We start from the raw sequence: 18,293 nt of genomic DNA, 5'->3' as shown, positions 1-18,293 counted from the left end.
CCACAAACTCCAAAAAGCTCCAAAAACACAAAATAACATTTTTCGTTCGACACTCCCTGCTTGGCAAATGCATATTTTTCATACTCTATGACCACTTTCTGTCTCCAAGCCCAAGCCTAAAGTTAGATGTGAGTAATCTCATCAAATATGACATTACACAAGAAAAGCCAAAGAATTACACAACTGGTTTCACAGGCTGTGTGGTGCTCATCATGACTGATAGATTAACTTTGACATGTATAATCACTGCAGTGCCCTTTTAACCATTTTATTTTCAACCTTATACAGGTCATAAAAAGTCAGTAAAACCTCTTATCAGCTCGTGTTGTTACCTTGAACGCTCAGTGTCACTTAGCACTTAGTGTTTTGTACCGGCTGGAACATGACAGGTTTCTCCTCTCTGGAAAACTTTCACATTTTGTCCTGAGGTGGAAAAGGTACCATAGGCTGGCAGTATTTAGTATAGTGCTGCGAGTGTGACAGGACCCCATACAGTGAGGTCACACTCAAACACACACACACACACTGAGAGAGAGAGCAGCGGTGGTCAAGAACAAAGCCATGAATCAGTTAAATAAAATGTTATTTTCAAATAAACACGACCACACCTCCGCACAACCCTGCAGGAAGGTGCCGAATTGCTGGATTTTGTGTGAATGCAGAGCTTCATCCTGCCCACTGTGGTCTTTCTGCTCTGCGTGTGTAGCTCAGCCCTGCCCTCGATCAAGCAGACACACAGACTCTTTATACAACCATGACACAGAGACAGAGAGCAGAGCAGAGCAGAGCAGAGGAGAGAGACAGAGACAGCGATGTAACCTGGTCACAAAGGACAAACAATGAAAAGCCTAACAAAATTTATTTTGGAAGATCACGTTTACCGTTCTGTCCAACCACTGAAGGGCAAAATTATTCTCAATGTAAAGACATCCAGTCCTGAGAATAGCATCTTAGCCTAACACGGAGGGAGCTTCAGGAAATGTTAGTTTTCCAAAGTTGAAAAAAACAGAGACAAACTTATATTCATCGCACATTTGCAGGGATAAACACATACTGTACACACACTCAGGCACACACCCACACACAGACAATTTTATTGAACTGTTACGCAGTCCATCATACAGAATCAAGTTTGCATGAAAGGTATCATGATTAATGTGTGGTGTCCATCCAACACAGTTTCAGTCATTTCACTGTAATACATTAAAGTCACTCTGATGCTCTACTAGTGGATTAATGCCCTGTGTTTATGGTATACATGCTTTGCATACATCATAGAAAGCAGCAATGTATAATGTGAAAAGAAAGCGACATATATTAATATTTTTTTGATGGTAAAAATAAATGTTATGTGAGTAAAGCTATTTTTGTTACACTGGTTTTCTTTATGATGATCACAGACTAGAGGTGAGAGTTCAACTACAAATCAACTGATAACTACATTTCTTGATATAATGATACATGTGATCCACTGATGATCATGTGTCTGTTCTTTTGCACTGAAGTTGGTGTCCAGTGAGGTATTGTGTTACATCAGTCACCAAGAAAAGAACAGGGCATTTGTTGTACCTGATGATTATAGTGATTGTCATTCATTACATATCCCTGACAGTACACAAAAAAGAGAGAGAGCATCATTTTGACTTCCAGGTATTCTCATGTGGACTCCTCAGTAAACCACTTCAGCACATGGGCTTTATTCTCTGTCACCCATTTGATGTTGGCTATGGTCTTCTCTATAGCCTGCTCCAGGGCCAAGGTGCCTGAGCCAAAACCAACATCTCGATTGTCTTCTTTGAATTTCCTTAGCTGCATAGAGAAACAAAAACAAAGACACAAACATTTCTGCATTTCTTGTCTTTCTTTTCTAAACAGCCTCAGGAGAATTTCGTGTGTATTTCATTATAGTTGTGGCTGTGTGGACCGCATACCTCCTGCAACTCAAACTCTGTAGAGAATCTCCTTGTGATATCACTGATGAGATTAGAGAAGGAAAATGATCCTTTTCCATACCTAAAACACAAAGAAAGATGCCGTTAAACACCAGATAAATGTCAATGTAAACAGGAAAATCTGCAAGTAAAGGCAAAGGTTACATCCAAGGAATACCAAGAAATCCTCAGTGTTCCTGACTTTTACGCTCAGTTAAGAGCTATTGTGGATGCTGTTTATTTAATCTTTCATCCCATTCTTACATCATTCCTCAAGAGTGCTGACTGTTTTTCCAACAAACCCTCATGTTAGGAGTTAAGCTGAGCTCTTACTGCTGGAAAATGAAGCTCCATCTTTCTCTGATGAAGTTCCAGGCCAGCGGCATCCCCACAACATTTCCAGCAATGTATTGGATGGTAGAGGTGGTGTCTTGCTTGCGGATCTTAGTTGGGTCCAGGGTGTACTCCAGATACCTGGCTCATGCAAAAGATCGTTCAATATTTTAAACACCTGGGCCATATTAAAAGGGTGATGTGTTTGTTACCTTTTTGTTGAAGCAATAATTTGACATTTTGGTAAATTTAAACTTTTTCGGTTTCTTGCCAAGAGTTAGATGAAAAGATTGATACTGCTCTTCATTAAATATAATGCCACAGCCAGCACTGGGTTAGCTTAGCTTTGCACAAAGAAACAGGGGGAAACAGCTAGTCTAACCTCTAAATCTCTAAAACCACTAATTGACACCTTATATCTCATTTGTTCAATTCATAAAAAATGTAAGTAAACAACCGGTTGTGGTTTTACCCTGAGGTTGCCAAGCAACCAGCAGAGACTTCAGGAAGTAACTGTTCCAGGCCAAGAAATAGTGAGAGAAATAGTTGAATAGGCAAAGCACAATCTGTCATTTGTACACTTGTTTTTTACAGATCAAATAAACAAGACATAACGTGTTAATTAGTGAGTTTTAGTGGTCTTGGAAGATGATTTTTTTACCTTTGAACAGAGAGTAGCTGTTTCACCATTTCTAGTCTTTATGCTAAGCTAAGCTAACCAGCTGCTGGCCGTATCCTTATAGTTAACAGACAAATATGAGAGTGAAAGGTATCAACCTTCTCATCTAACTCACAGCAAGAAAGTATTTCTGTCGCACCATTGCTTTAAGTCATTGAACTAAGGTGTGCTCAGACAGAATGCAAAGCTAATTTTAGACACGGCACAATTGCATGCAAAGTCAACAGACAGATGCAAGAAGGTGTGATTCAGGCAAAGATTCATCCATGCCAGTGAGTTCTGTCGCACAAACACACACAGTTGGTGTGTTGCTAGCCATAGCCACAGCTAACATCTCTACAGTCATATCACTAAAAGTTCTGCACAAACAGTCCAGCAGTTAACCTAATGTTACATTTTAGTATGTTACAGATAGAATTTCAATGGTTTTATATATCATTATACTGTAATTTTTACTTGTGTCCACAGAGGATGCTGTTCAGAAATTTTATAGTCTCACTTTAAATCATTCTACAGGAAAACACCAGGTTACATGCTGTATCTGTCATGGCTATCTTGTTTTGAACAAATGTTCAAATGAATGTTCGACTATCCAATGTATCAAGTGATTTTCATTATTATTAATCAACCCAGTTAGTGTCTTCTTTGAAAATTACAGGAAACAACTGAAAATAGTGGCCTGCAGAATAGAAAATAAAAAACTCTCCACGTATTTGTACCTGTCATACACTGGTAGAGTTAATAGAAGTGTCTTATTCACAAAACACTGTAAATATTCTCACAGATCAGGATGCTGCACGTACCTGTTCAAAAGCCAAGGTGCTTTGGCACAGGCCAATGCTGACCTGAGCTTGGTAGCTTCAGATGCTAGAGTGGCGTTCTTGAACATTCTCCAGGCAAAGTCCCACTCCTCCACGCCACCAAAGGCTATGGCCATGCAGTAAACCGTGCTTTTCAAGTTGGGATGGATCCTGGTCAATATCAAGATAAACAGTGTAGATTGGAAAATGAATACCACACTAATCTCACAGAGCCAAGAGGGGTCCATGGTACTAATTAAGGTGGCAATTATTAGTGATGGGGCTGTAAGATATTTTGACTACCTACTAGCAGATTTCATTGTCTATAATTACAGGGTCACTTCAGTATTTTTTCATGTATTGTCACAGGGACTTCTGAAACTTTTCTTGATTATTGGTTGCTTATTGGCGAACAAGGAAGTGAAAATTCTGCCGTTTATGTTATGTGCAATCATTTAGTTATATACTGTGAATATGTGAATGCAAACACACACAACCGCTCATGCTCACTCCTTACACACACAGTCAGTGTGTACAGTATGTTGCCAGATAGCTACAGCTAACGTCTGTACAGTTGTTTCACTGACTGTTTGGGACAGATATTTAAATCTCAAATTTTAAAACATAAAAGAACTGACTTAAAGTTCTTCGTACTCACGGGTTTTCATGTGGGTTTTCCATCCACTGTTTGAACCAGCTTTTTGTCAGCTCCCTGCAACCCACCACACCCATACTGCAGGCTGTTCCAATAGCATTAATCTGATTATACCTGAGAGGGAACGTGATAAAGGATATTAGGAAAAAACTAATGAGACTTGTAGAAAGGGTAACAGTCCAAATGAATTACATTATTGCACTGAATTAAATTATGTCAACAAATAGTAAATCGTGTGCTTTTTTCTGGGAAAAGATTTCTTACTGGTCGGTGTGTCCTGTAGGTACTCTAGTCCAGTTAACTGTAATTGTCTTGAAGTGGTCAAAAAGTGGTTGGATTTGTTTCTTGAGGTATGCCTAAAATTTTTAAAAAATTGCATATATAGTGTATAATAATAGTTTTTTATGTCCAGTCATTGTACTCTTTCCTTTTATGCATTTCAATTGGCATCAGAATGACTATCAATATTAGTTTTCATATTAGTAGTAAAGCAATACTAACCTGGAAAGCTCCATAGACCTCAGAGCGGTCAAACATGAGGATGTAGTAGTTGAGGTTTCTCAGTGCAGACTCCCAGGGGATGTAGTCTCTCTCCTTGGACAAGTATTTGGTAGTTTTCAAGGCTAGTGTTGTATTGATTATTTTAGCTCTACACATGGCAAAAAAATAAATAAAAAAATCTTTTACATTCTTTGTTGACACACAATGTCTGAGGTGTTGAATACTTTAAATACTTATTTTTCATTACCTTGCTAGGTTGAACGCATCATCTATGATCTGTGCTCTGTTGATGATTGATAAACTCTGTAGGCAATGACACACATACATCTACATTTACAAATTATATCACAGACAACCAAACTGATGCAGTGAAGCAAACAGACCAGCTGAAAAAAGCCATAATAACTTCATTTTATAGTCATTTTAATTTTTCATTACACTGCCCTGGGGTCTGTAGTTTCAGAAACCATTATCAAAATGTAGAATCAAAAATGAAATTTTCCAAAACTACCAGATTAATCATAATTTATAAAAACTCTGAAACCATGCATGTGTAGAACAGGAAAGAGGACAGCAACTGAATATTCTGAATCTATCTAAAAGTGGACAAATAAACTGCATAGAATGAAGAATGTCAGACAGGTGAAAAGACATGTGACTCACCTTATGGTTGGTGTTGAGCAGGGAGAGGAGACGATTCCAGTTTTCAGCATCATAGTTCACCCTGAAATATCCAGATACATTGGTGTTCGCCAACACCCAATCCTCTCCTGACACTTTCATCTGATTGTTGGTGTCTAGTAAAAAATATGAAAGGAATTCAAGGCTGCAAAATATTCAGTGGACACCATGTCTTTGCTTCTCTAATATGTAGGTCTTATATAGAAGAACTATGACTGCACCTGTCTTATGAAGGAGCCAGTACTGTTGCTGCTCCACACCTGTCTTCATCCATTTAATCGGGACAAACCATGTGTAACTGAACAGACAAACAAAAAGAGATGATGAGTGACGACACAGAACAGTGGCGGTTTTTAACAACCATACATCAAGAGCTAAGATATCAGTCAGCAGTGATTGTTTTAACAAAGCAGACATTAATCCAAATGGAGGATATCTCATGTTGGGATGAAATTCTGCATTTATCGTCTACATGGAACTTACAGGATAAGGTAAAACTGATTCCTACTTGAACTGAGAGGGCCTGTCCACCACTGAGTCTGGATCCAACAGGAAGTGTTTCTGGGTGATACTTCCTGTCCGAGTGTTAATAGTGACCACTGGGAAGCCCATCTGAAGGGTCCAGCGGTGCATGATGTCATGGACGGTGTGTGGAATATGCATGCCTGGTGTGTTTTCAACTGCCTGACAACAAACAGAGGGCAGCAGGAATTGAAGAAACACACACCCATGCAAAACACAGCTGTGAGTGTGATGTTTTTTTACTAAACCAACCTGTTGGAGATGGTCCCACAAGTCTGTATATACTGTGTTCTTGAACGCGAATGTATTCAGGTAAGACTGAGGAAAGAAAGATGGGATAAACAGCAGGACAACTGTCAATAACTGTCAACAGATTGTCATCCGTAATCAAAATGATAAAGCTGTATTAGGCAACATGTAGTAAAAAAGTCTATCAGAATCTCAACTGACAAACTATTGCACACAGAAAGCCACATATCATACATTTAAATAACAATCTTTTGTTGTACTCACACACACTCATCATGTCTTGATGAATTTAGTTCGTTTTGTCACAGACTCTGTCACACATGGGAGTCGTGATTCAGTGATGAGGTCTTATAATAGAGTTAATACTCACACTGAGTCCTTTGGCAAAAACAGGCTCACTGAGAAATTCTGACAGCATCCTGAGCACCGCTGCTCCCTGAAAACAAACACATTAACCACATGAATTTGGTTGGTTTCAACTTCTCGTAACAGCAAAGACTCTTACATTCATTCCAAGGAAAATATTAAAACAAGATGTTTCCCTCATGGGCTATTGTGGCTCAGATAGAAATTTCAAGATCCAGGAATGGATCGATGGAAAAAAATAGCCTTACTACATATTTTTGGATAAATGTATTATTTTTACTATGGTTGTTTGATAAAGGCATTTTTCCTGGGTAACATTTTGTAGGTCAATGGTTTTATATATCATTTTATATAAATTATCAGGTAAAACTGCCTTAATATGGAAAGTAAAACTTTAACTTTCCTAAGGCATCACCTCATTTTTGAGTATCTTAAAGGCTCGTCACTCCTAAATGTAAAATTAATAGCAAAGAGTTCTGTTGTGCAAAGCTGTAAATATTGTATGTCTGCAAAGGTCCTGTATCAGGTACTGTGTAAAACTGTGTCAGAGGAGCAGACCTTGCTGTAGGAGATGGTGTTGAACATCTCACTGATCTGAGCAGGATCATTGACCTCCTCTTCTCGGCGGGACAGTGGGTGGGAGGATGCCAAGGCATCCACAGCGAAGACTTTGTGGATGTCATATAGAATAATCAGGTCTTTCTGCAGCCAAGCAGAGAGATGAGTTAGAACAGGTTTAAACTTATCTGTGAGGGGCTGATGATTAATACATCACTAAACTGTATGTCTATGTATCTCTTGCTTACTCATTTACTTTAACCATACTTTGTTCCCTACCAAAGATACTCCAAACCCAACTTGCTAAATACAACAGTGAGGTCATCATAAAGCTTGAAACATAACAGTACATTTCTTGTGAGGGGTGTCAAGGCTCACTGTCTTTGAAGGTACAAACTCTTACAATGTTCCAGGTGGGCTCAGCATGGTCAGCTCCCAGGTACTCCACGTATGATGCAAAGCCCTCGTTCAGCCACAGATCATTCCACCATTGCAAAGTCACCAAGTTTCCAAACCACTAAAAAAACATGACACATACGAAAATAGTTCCGCTACTGTACCCACTAAAGTCTTGTGTGATTACAGCACATTCTCAGAGAATTAATGTTTCCGTGAACATCGCTGGTGTCTGACAGTAAACTGAGTAATCTGCTTTTGCAAAGGGAGGTTAAGTACTGTGGCAAAATGTATTCTTACAACATCATTGTGTTCTTCACCAGAGAGGAGGAAGACTTTGTTGAGATTTTATTTGAATAAGCTTAATTTTGTTAAAAGCAACTAAAACTTACTAGTCGATGGTTTGCACCAATGTCCTACTTATATAACCCTCTATTATAACATTCTATCCTTTTTTTTGTTTTCATTACTGAAACTGGGTCTGATGTGAACACAGCAATGTGGCAGAAATATTGTGACCTACCATGTGTGCCAGTTCATGGGAGATGACAGTTGTAACTCTCTCTTTGTTTCCAGTGGAGGATATAATGGGGTCAAAGAGCAGGGCCGTCTCCCTGTATGTGATCAGACCCCAGTTCTCCATTGCCCCAGCATTGAAGTCAGGCAGAGCTATCTGATCTGGAGAAGACAAAAACATCAGAAATTCAAAGACAACCTAGGTGTCTTCTAAATGGACCATCAAAGCCATGATAATATACACTTAACCTCAATCCAACAAGTCCTTCAAATAAAATGACCAAATATGCCTTTTGACAGTGTGCACTCCAGAATGAAGCAATTTGGTGCCCTTATCAGCAGTAATTGGCAAGACAACATAATTTGTCTCGTGCTTTTCAAAACAGTTACAAATCATTGTTAAAAAAACATGATGACGTTTTATGATGTGACAACACTATGGTTAATATCTGGTTTAGGCACAAAAACCACTTGGTTAGGTTTAGGGAAAGATCATGGTTTGGGTTAAGATTATCACCTTGTTAAGGTTAGAGAAACATGTGTTGAGAGTTGAAGTTACTTTCTTAAAGTTAGGCAACCTTCATGAGAAGGTTTTGAGACCTTTTGAGACAATGGTGCATCCTGGGAGTATCATATGACTATATGTTGTGTTGCTTTGTCTGTTTTTTTACTATTTGAGTCAATACTGGTTCTTGTAATGTTGATCTAAAGAAAAGACGCTTCTGAGCACAGGAAAAATGCTCAATAGCAAATGTCCAATGCTTGCACATAATGAATAAAATCTCTTTCCAATTGCAAAGACAATGTGTGCTGACTGAAATAAATGAAATGGGATTAATGTTTCTGTCCTCAGAGGAAAATGATTGCCTCAGCACATTGATGCTGAGTTGACCTACCTGACTTGGAAAGTGGATATGTTGCGTTGTAATAGTGCTCATAAAACTGAAGGATCGGCCCTGTAACACTGAGAGCATAGTCACCCTGACTGTCTTCTATGGCTTTTCTTCGAGCCCAGATTCGGATCTGCAAAGAATAGAAGGGCTTGTAGTCCACGATAACTTTAAAAACCTGTATCTCTCTCTCTCTCTCTAGATGGAGCAACCTGTTTGGACTGCTGGTGATCAAGGAATAAATTGTAAGCTGACCTCAATGGTAATGGAAATCAATGTAAATATAGGGAAGAAAAGTTCTTACCAACAAATTGTTTTGTTCGTTCGTCTGAATGTTAACAAAGTCAGTGACAATAAATGCCAGCACATATGTGGACATTCTCTTTGTGGGCTCAAATGTGGTTTTTCTGACAGCCACGCCATCGATGACAGTGTCTGCGGTGTCTGTACAGGGAGAGGAAGAGTTAGACCTTGACACTCTGTTAGCATTAACAGTATCTAGTTGCTGATTTTCTCATAACCTATTGCCCAAGTCATTAATTATTTATAACAAAACTGTCTCGCACACAACAGAGACATCTGATAATATAAAACATATGGTCTATCTCCTCGTCTTCATCATGTTGTCTACTTTGAAAGTAACTTTTATGACAGTCTGTTTAATATCTTGTAAAATGCCTCTTATATAATCTGTTTTCTCCAGTTTCCACTAAGATGTAAGACACATTTTAAAGGACTAAATTTATTTTTTTGTTTGTTTTGTTTCGAAAACGAACCAATTTCCAGGCCATTGGACAGAGCCACGGTATCTCGATTGTGGATGATGACGATTTTGAAGACGGCTTTCATGGCTGGCTCGTCAAAGCAAGGGAAGGTTTTCCTGGCGTACGTTGCTTGCATCTGCGAGGTAGCAACAACTCTGCAAAATGTTCAAATTAAACATTAACACATAATAAACATCAACCAAAGGAGATAATCCAAAGTCCCGACGACAGCAACATTTGAGCCATGAAATTAACTGTAGAATGATGGTCCATCATTAATGTACACTATGTCATTGCTTACTTCTTCACACCATTGTCAATGTATTCACTCCTGTAGAAGCCTTCCAGGTCGTCTGCCAGCTCCCCCCGAAATTCAGTGTAAAGTTTATAAAGTGTTCCCACAGTTAGTTTGCTTCGTAACTGAAGAACCAGATACTCTGTCTTCACCACAAGCCAAGACTTTTGTATAGCAGGTACAGTGACGTCGTCCAGTCTACTCAGCTTAGCATGGTGCCCATTGAAGATGGTGAGGTTCAGCTTGTTGGAGTGGATGAGGATGAGGTCTGTTTCCTTCATGCATTTGAACACCACTACTGAATGTCCAGTGAAGATGTACATGTCATCTGCATTGAGCTCCAACCGAGGCCACAGGGTCACATTGTAGTGGAGAGGAACGAGGGTGTCTGGAAGTCTGTAGTGATCCCAAGGCTCCTTTGAGATGAAGGGGGTAGTGGCGGGTGAAGGCATGCTGGTGCTGTCTGTTGATCCATGTCCTGGATTGCCTTGATTCTTAGCTCTTTCCTTGTTGTAGGCAATGGACAGAGCTATAATCGTAGCCAGAGCGCTGGCCGCCAGTACAAGCAGCCCAAGTCCCACATTTTTACTGACATAGTAGACTTTCCCCATGCCTGAATCAGGAGGTCAGAGCAGGACTCTGAGGGGACTCAGTCTGTGTTTGTCCAGTGCACCAAGTCTCGTCTCTCCTTAGTTAAAGGTTGAGCTATTAACATGGCAAAAAGACATGTTCATAATACCTAGAGAAAAATGGGAAGATGGAAAGACCTGGGTCATTTTGTCCGCAACTCAGCAGCTCTCAGATTCATGAATGTCAAGTAATGGTGCAGAATCTTTGGTGTTCAAAACTGGCATTGTAGTATCATTGTTACTGTACATGTGCTACATGTACAGAAGTATTTAACCACAATAAATCATTACATTTCAGCCATTCATGTTCATTAATTATAAATACAACTGCCAGAAATTCTACTAAATTTTTTCAAAACTACCTTACTTCATTTTTGTATTCGCTATGGCATTCTAGAGAAGTGCATCAACATCATGAAGAACTCATCAGCACGTATTGCAAAGTCCCCCATGCAGAGAGGCTGAGGGAAAAGTTCTCAGGGGTGACTGCAAGGTTCCTGCTGGCTGCCAGTACAAGCAGCCCAAGTCCCACATTTTTACTGACATAGTAGACTTTCCCCATGCCTGAATCAGGAGGTCAGAGCAGGACTCTGAGGGGACTCAGTCTGTGTTTGTCTAGTACACCAAGTCTTGTCTCTCCTAAGTTAAAGGTTGAGCTATTAACATGGCCAAAAGACATGTTCATAATACCTAGAGAAAAATGGGAGGATGGAAAGACCTGGGTCATTTTGTCCGTAACTCAGCAGCTCTCAGATTCATGAATGTCAAGTAATGGTGCAGAATCTTTGGTGCTCAAAACTGGCATTGTAGTATCATTGTTACTGTACATGTGCTACATGTACAGCAGTATTTAACCACAATAAATCATTACATTTCAGCCATTCATGGTCATTAATTATAAATACAACTGCCAGAAATTCTACTAAATTTTTTCAAAACTACCTTACTTCATTTTTGTATTCGCTATGGCATTCTAGAGAAGTGCATCAACATCATGAAGAACTCATCAACACGTATTGCAAAGTCCCCCATGCAGAGAGGCTGAGGGAAAAGTTCTTAGGGGTGACTGCAAGGTTCCTGCTGGACTGGATTATGAAAAAGACAACTAAGGACAGAAGGAATAGTTATTCAGCGGACCACAAGACCCATGAGTGTATTGAATTGAACAAGGGTGTTTTGCTAACAAATTAACTTTTTTTTCCTGTAAGAGGGATATTATGATGTTTCTCCTTTAAAAAAAATACATGCTTTAAAAGAATAGTTTGACATTTTGAGGAATATGCTTATTTGTTTTTTTTGCCAAAAGTGTGATGAGAAGATGGGTAATGTTACCACCTCCATGTCTCTTCAGTAAATATGTAGCTACAGATGGCTTATTTTAGCACAAAGACTGGAAGTGGGGGGATACATCGAGTTTGGCTAACTATCCTCCGTAAAGCTCACCAATTAACACATAATATGCCATAAAAAACCCAAAGTGGTAAAACAACAATGTCAGAATCTGTTTTGTTGGCCAAGATAGAAGAATAATAGATAGAATAGAAAGAATAATAGAAGAATAAAATTAGAACAAAAGTAAGGTAATAATAGATAATGAAATAAACAAAAAAATATTAAAATTAAATTTAAAATTTTAAATCTACCGACAGAATGGAATAATAATAGTTTTGATAAGGTATATAAAACTTGAAATGAATTATTGACTCTACAAAGGAAATATGGACTGTGCCATGGACAAATAAATGAAGTGTGTGAAATATGTGAAGGTGACAAAAGCAAAAATTAAATGTGACATGTGCAATAAATAATTGCACGTCACATTTAATTTTCTGCACTTGTCCATAGCAAAACATGTAGTTTCACCAGAGATGAAATACATGTGCATTATGTGCCGGACCATTTCTTGAAGTTTCCAGGTAACCTCTCACTAATGACTCCAGTTTAATAGGTGCTGGGAGGATGATATTTTTACCTTTGGATAAAGCCAGGCTAGTTGCTTCCCTCACTTTCCAGTTTTTGTGCTAAGCTAAGCTAAGGCTGCTGGCTGTAGCCTTTTATTTAATGGACAGATATATCTTTGAAGTATTAACAGTAAACTTCTGTTAGTTACTGAATTCGAACAGCTACTGTATCATATTGTGTTGGGTAGGACACTGGAGATGTGCTCTCACTCCATTTGGAGGAGGCAAATTCCTCTCATTAAAATAGTTGATTGCTTTCTTAGTAAAGAACAGGACAGATTATGTATTTTCTGAAATGTACTTATAATATATTGAGGGATCTTAGATGGATCTAGAATATTAAGTCAAAAGCTTAACCCTCCCGTCCCTATTATTGTTTTTTTTTTTTCCTTTTCTCATGCTTGGGGTTATTATTGTTGGTATTATAGATTTCTTCTTTTTAATATTGGTCTGTCTTTCTTGTCTGTGTTTTGTAGTTTGTATTTCCCGTTGCATTTTGTCATTACTGCTACTCTTCTCTGCGTGTCCTTATTTTTAATAAAACACTAATCAGGAGGGTGAAGAACAGAAAGTCATGACTTTTACAACTGAGCACGTGTAGGAGGAAACAGAACGTGATGACTCGGTTTTGCACAGGCAGGAAGGACAATATGATCAGAACAAAGATGACTACAGCATTATAAAAAAGACTAGTTAATTGAGTCTCTGGTTAATTATTGATAAGCAACATTTACAGCTGATATCTTGACACTTAGCAGTCTGACAGATTTATATTACAAGATCACACACTAGACCATAAATGCTAATCATTATGTAAGGAAGATTGTAATGGAAGGTGATTAAAATGATTTTGATTTATCTAATGATGGATCATCTGTAGAACCTGCATTTAGTTTGTATCTAGAAGGCCACATTGATATGTGAATGGCGGATTAAAACTCTATTTTCACCTCCCTATTAATAAAAGGTCAGAGGTAAAATAAAATGTAGTTATGGTATCTTGGTGCAGCCCTGGTAATATCCAGTGGTGCACTGCATACTGATATACATGATAGGAGAGAAAACAAACTCAAAGTAAAAGGCACTGGATGACATACTCTCACTCTTGTAGTACAAAATCCTGGTTTAGAGTAAAACATCTGTCCTTTCTGACCTGATAGCATGTGCAGATGTTTCCTCTGCTACATCATCATTTGATCATGATATTGTACCTATGGGAGTATGAGAAACACCCAGTTATCTAAGTAACAGTTTTTACACTGACAGTATCTATTAAATATTTTCTACTACTTTCCCATAGGGCATATTTTACAAGGGATTTGTAAGTTGAAACTTATATTGATTTTAGTGTTGGAAGAACTATTAATGTTGAGCGAAAAAGTTGATTATTGACCTTGCACCTTGACCAAAGTTCACTTAATTATGACAACAGAGTCATCTCCATGACAAAACGAGCAAACTTTATCTGCTGATGAAGACTGTGAGCTACAGTTGAAAGTCTGCAACTCACAATCCTATTAATGATTTTTAACATTTATAATCGCAGACCTGACACCTGAAAGCGGTGACTTTTTTTTTATGACTAATTTTCTAATCAGCTATTACATCTGTAGTCGTGAATGCTGGCAAGTAATTAAAAAAGGAAAATGGTTTTGGGATTTTCTAATGAAAGCTTGAGTCAGGAGTTGTAATTCTTAATTAGGCTAATAAATTTTGGTCAGATGGTCCTGGTACCTTCTGGAATAACTTTGTGATGATATGAACAGCTTCCTAAAAAGACAACATATATGAGGCTGGAGGAGAATATAAACCAGCTAAATAGATTTTTCACAACCTGGCAACCCAAAAGTTGTCCTTATTAATGGCTTATGGATGTATAAAGTATTACTAAATGATTTATTAACACTAATAAAGCCATTAGTTTTATTCCTTATAATTCCTTTTTAGAAAGAGGTACTTTTTTCACTATTGGTGAGCAGCACAAAGTGAGTTTAAACATGATTAACACTTGTGGTTTGTGCACCTTGGCTCTACTTCCTCATTGTTTGGGGACTCACAAACCACACTGCTAATTGCAAAGTCAATCTTTTTTTCTTTAAATATGATTTTTCTTCTGACTTTATTAAAAGCCAATATGTAGAAAGGTATTGAAGTCATAACCCCTCCCTTTGCTACAAATCGAGCTTGCACTTTTGATGATGCTGACAAAATACAGAAATTACCATAAAGCATTGTTATAGAACCAAATAAGGAAATATTTCATGCAGTATAGGGGATATGAGCTATGTCTGAGCAAATATTTCTTTTGTTTGCAAAAAGAGTCATTCACAGCTAAAGAAATCGAGAGCAACATATCCTACCAGTGACATTATTTTGGGTTTACTCCATTGACTTGAAAAACTTCAATCAGAGAAATTCCAGTAAAACAAGTTGAGATTTGGGAGGGTAGTGCTGCATAAAAAGTACTGTTAACACATGATTGCATCATATGGAGAATATGAAAATCCATTATCTTCAAACATGTTTTTACTGCTGGGGTCACCCAGACACTGAAGTAATGTGTCACTTTCTGTTGTGGACTTCTGAAAAATATCATCAGTCCAAATTCATTTTTAAAAGCAATTATCATAAAATTGGGAAAAGTCATTAAGTATCAAGATAATAAAACAACACACAGTAGCTGTTAAATAAAAAAAGATCCCATATCTGAGTGACATCAAATGGGACATTAAGGTTACTGATGGTCAATCTGCAACCCATTATACATTGTAATAGTAATTTATAACAATTATGATAGTGAGAGGCTAAAGCTAAAGATAAGGTCTCCTTTGTTACAGAAACCTAAACAAGCTTACTTCAGCTGACAGCTGGTGCTCAGTCCGCCTACATAAGCTACACCCAGTCTACAACAGCTTGTCAGGAATCCGCTGTTAGATTTTATTCATATTATTAATTGACTCCATTGTATTTTCATGATGGTAGCATTCATTGTGATGAAAGTACAAAGTTTTAAATGCAGAAGTAAGATTATGAATCTGTACATTTGAATTCCTACTAGTTCTAACTAGTATTGTTATTGCAGCCTATTTCTTCCCGTAAACCAGGCAGCAGGAGATGAGACAATCAAACAGCAAACTCAGGCAACCTGTTTAAAAGATCAAGTGAGGTGCAGCAGTTTTATGACCTGCTTAATATCGAGCTTATCTGTCATTTTATTATGAAGAAAAGACAAGTAGGCTGAAAAGATATTTGAGTCTTCCAGGCATTAAAAAAAAATCAACAGTGACTGCCATGTGAACCCAACACCAGGTAAAGAACATCTGGAAATGATTAAACTCTCTGCAGACCGAGACCAAACAAATGTAGACATTCTAGGATCTGTCTTTAATATGAAACATGCCCTCAATCATCAGTCTGCTCCTGCCACACAAGGCCTGAAAAATGTCTGTATTCTTGAAGCCATAATGTTCTTGTGAGAACTTAAATAAGAACTGTTTCTCAAATACTCCCCAAACATTACTGCTAATATGTTCACATTGAATTTTCAAGTTTTTATGAGTCTTTTAAATATTTTTATAATATATAAGTAATGGAAAAGCATCCTTTTCTGCATCCAGTTAAGATAAACGCTAATGCTGAGTAAGTAAGCAATAGAAGTCAAACAAATCCCTAGCACTTTCCCAGTGCCAGCTGAGTGGCAATGTTTATCTTGGGGGGCCAAAGCATATTTTCATGGAGTAAAAATTACAACAAAAGAGCCATGTGACCACCTCTGTTTCATACTGTGATTTTAATAGACTCTCCTCGTCAGTCCCCTGCAAGTACTGCGCGTTCTTGCTGGTCAAAACCAGTGCAAGAACTCCTATTTGTAATCAAATGCTCTGTACAATGCGCACGGTGCACATACATAAACATACAAACTGTGCGACACTTGTGAGTATAGGAGCAGTAGTCTGTCCTTTGCACGTGGCTGTACTATTGGTAACACCTGGGAATGTCTAAAACTGGCCATTTGCCTTCTATGCAAGTCTTACATTGGCCAGTATAGAAAAAACACATCATCAGTGCAACACATGGTCTTTTTTTTCTCCACATCATCTATCTCTTCTCTCACACTTTATCTTTTGCTATTTCAACCAGATTTCCTGTTGGGAATCAATAAAGTTAATCTTATCTCATGTGTGAAGGTAAAATACTGTTAATCACCTGTACACACATTTTTGCATTATCATTCTACCTGCACTATCAATCCTGTGTGTTCTAAGCGCCACACTGTGCAGATAAGCTTTCACCAGCTGTAGGAGTTGCAGAGTTTACATCCAGTACAGCCCCCCACTAGATGTAGTCAACCAGTGAAGCCAAAGCATAACAACATAACAAATTATTTCCTAGTAACGGCAACAAGTGTTTTACAACTGTATTACGCAAGTGCTATTAAGTATTTGAATACTACTGAAAGAGTAGTTTGTAGTTTTGTTTTATGTAGATTTTTGTGGACACATTCTGTCTATACTGTCTATACTAAATCTTTTTTTAAAATCTTCAAGCAATGTGCAGCTGAATCAGGTGCTTCTCAGATCAGGCAACAGCGAACTTGAGAGAGAAAAGACTGGAGCACACTGATGGATTTGCAGCCTTTAATAGTGCAAACAGACAGTAAGACTGTGGAAACATTTGCACTATTAAAGGCTGCAAATCCATCAGTGTGCTCCAGTCTTTTCTCTCTCTGAGGTGTAAATCTTTCTGGTTTGTTGCAGACTAATTCTGAGAAACCTTTTCAGCATAAAAGAAGCTGAAAAACATTGTACCAGACGCCAAAAGCAATAAAACTTACAGTACAGGCAATCGTAGAACGATTTCAGTGGAGAAAAACACAACCTGCAACAAAAAGAGCGACTTGGCATGCAGTATGTTGTGTAAATTAAATTGCCAAACATGGGAAAGCAGTACATACCAAACCCTGTGTAGCTGGATGTCCACTGCGAGCTCTGCTTTAAGTCAGCATGAGACACAGCAATTGAGCTAAAATGATCCTGGCTGATGTGAAACACTCGCGGTCTGTATCTCCGAGTGTGGAGATGGGAGGGTGGTGAGAGCTACCGCAGGTTTTCCTAGGGATATAGGGAGGGAACAACCCCCTAAATTAACAAAAAAAAATCCCTAAATTTGTGTGAAGAGGGGCTGAAAGAATGTGCCTGTGTCAACAATGCTGCTAACTTATTGTTGGGCAGAAAAAATTCAAATCCTTTCTGGTACAGAGTGTTCTGACTGTTCTAATGCGAGCTTCACATGATGTGGTTTTGAACGCAGCCTGGTGACTGTTTACCTGCTGGCACTTGAAAAAACTCCAGATTATATCACTGGCAAGGAATGTCTTTGACACAGAGAAACAACTCCTTACTTGAGAGGCTTAACTGGATTTCATGGTATACCAACAGAGTATGGCTTTAATGAATCTGATTCTATCTGACCACTAAACACAGCCCATGAGACTCAAACACACTTTATACGACCCTTAAAGATCCAAAAAAGGTCAGTTAGTCTGTCGCGCCTCTACACAGATGTTG

The 18,293-nt window shown here is 38.3% G+C and overlaps 1 protein-coding gene across 1 annotated transcript; it reads right to left on the bottom strand.

Moving 5' to 3' along the window:
* Positions 1 to 1,074: 1,074 nt before the first annotated feature.
* Positions 1,075 to 18,259, bottom strand: LOC137186692 (aminopeptidase N-like). The gene is made up of 21 exons (XM_067595753.1): positions 17,681 to 18,259; positions 10,143 to 10,875; positions 9,854 to 9,996; positions 9,382 to 9,521; positions 9,084 to 9,210; positions 8,195 to 8,349; positions 7,679 to 7,792; positions 7,276 to 7,419; positions 6,722 to 6,787; positions 6,355 to 6,420; positions 6,089 to 6,264; positions 5,802 to 5,878; positions 5,563 to 5,696; positions 5,147 to 5,202; positions 4,900 to 5,047; positions 4,663 to 4,754; positions 4,402 to 4,512; positions 3,747 to 3,914; positions 2,265 to 2,405; positions 1,932 to 2,013; positions 1,075 to 1,809 (listed from the first exon to the last, which is right to left on the bottom strand). Exons 2-21 carry the CDS (start codon positions 10,745 to 10,747, stop codon positions 1,657 to 1,659), a joined length of 2,898 nt encoding a protein of 965 aa, XP_067451854.1. The 5' UTR covers positions 10,748 to 10,875; positions 17,681 to 18,259; the 3' UTR covers positions 1,075 to 1,656.
* Positions 18,260 to 18,293: the final 34 nt, after the last annotated feature.

The sequence above is a fragment of the Thunnus thynnus genome, chromosome 1 (genome assembly GCF_963924715.1).
Source record: "Thunnus thynnus chromosome 1, fThuThy2.1, whole genome shotgun sequence".
Lineage (NCBI taxonomy): Eukaryota > Metazoa > Chordata > Actinopteri > Scombriformes > Scombridae > Thunnus > Thunnus thynnus.
This window is presented reverse-complemented; position numbering and strand designations above follow the sequence as displayed.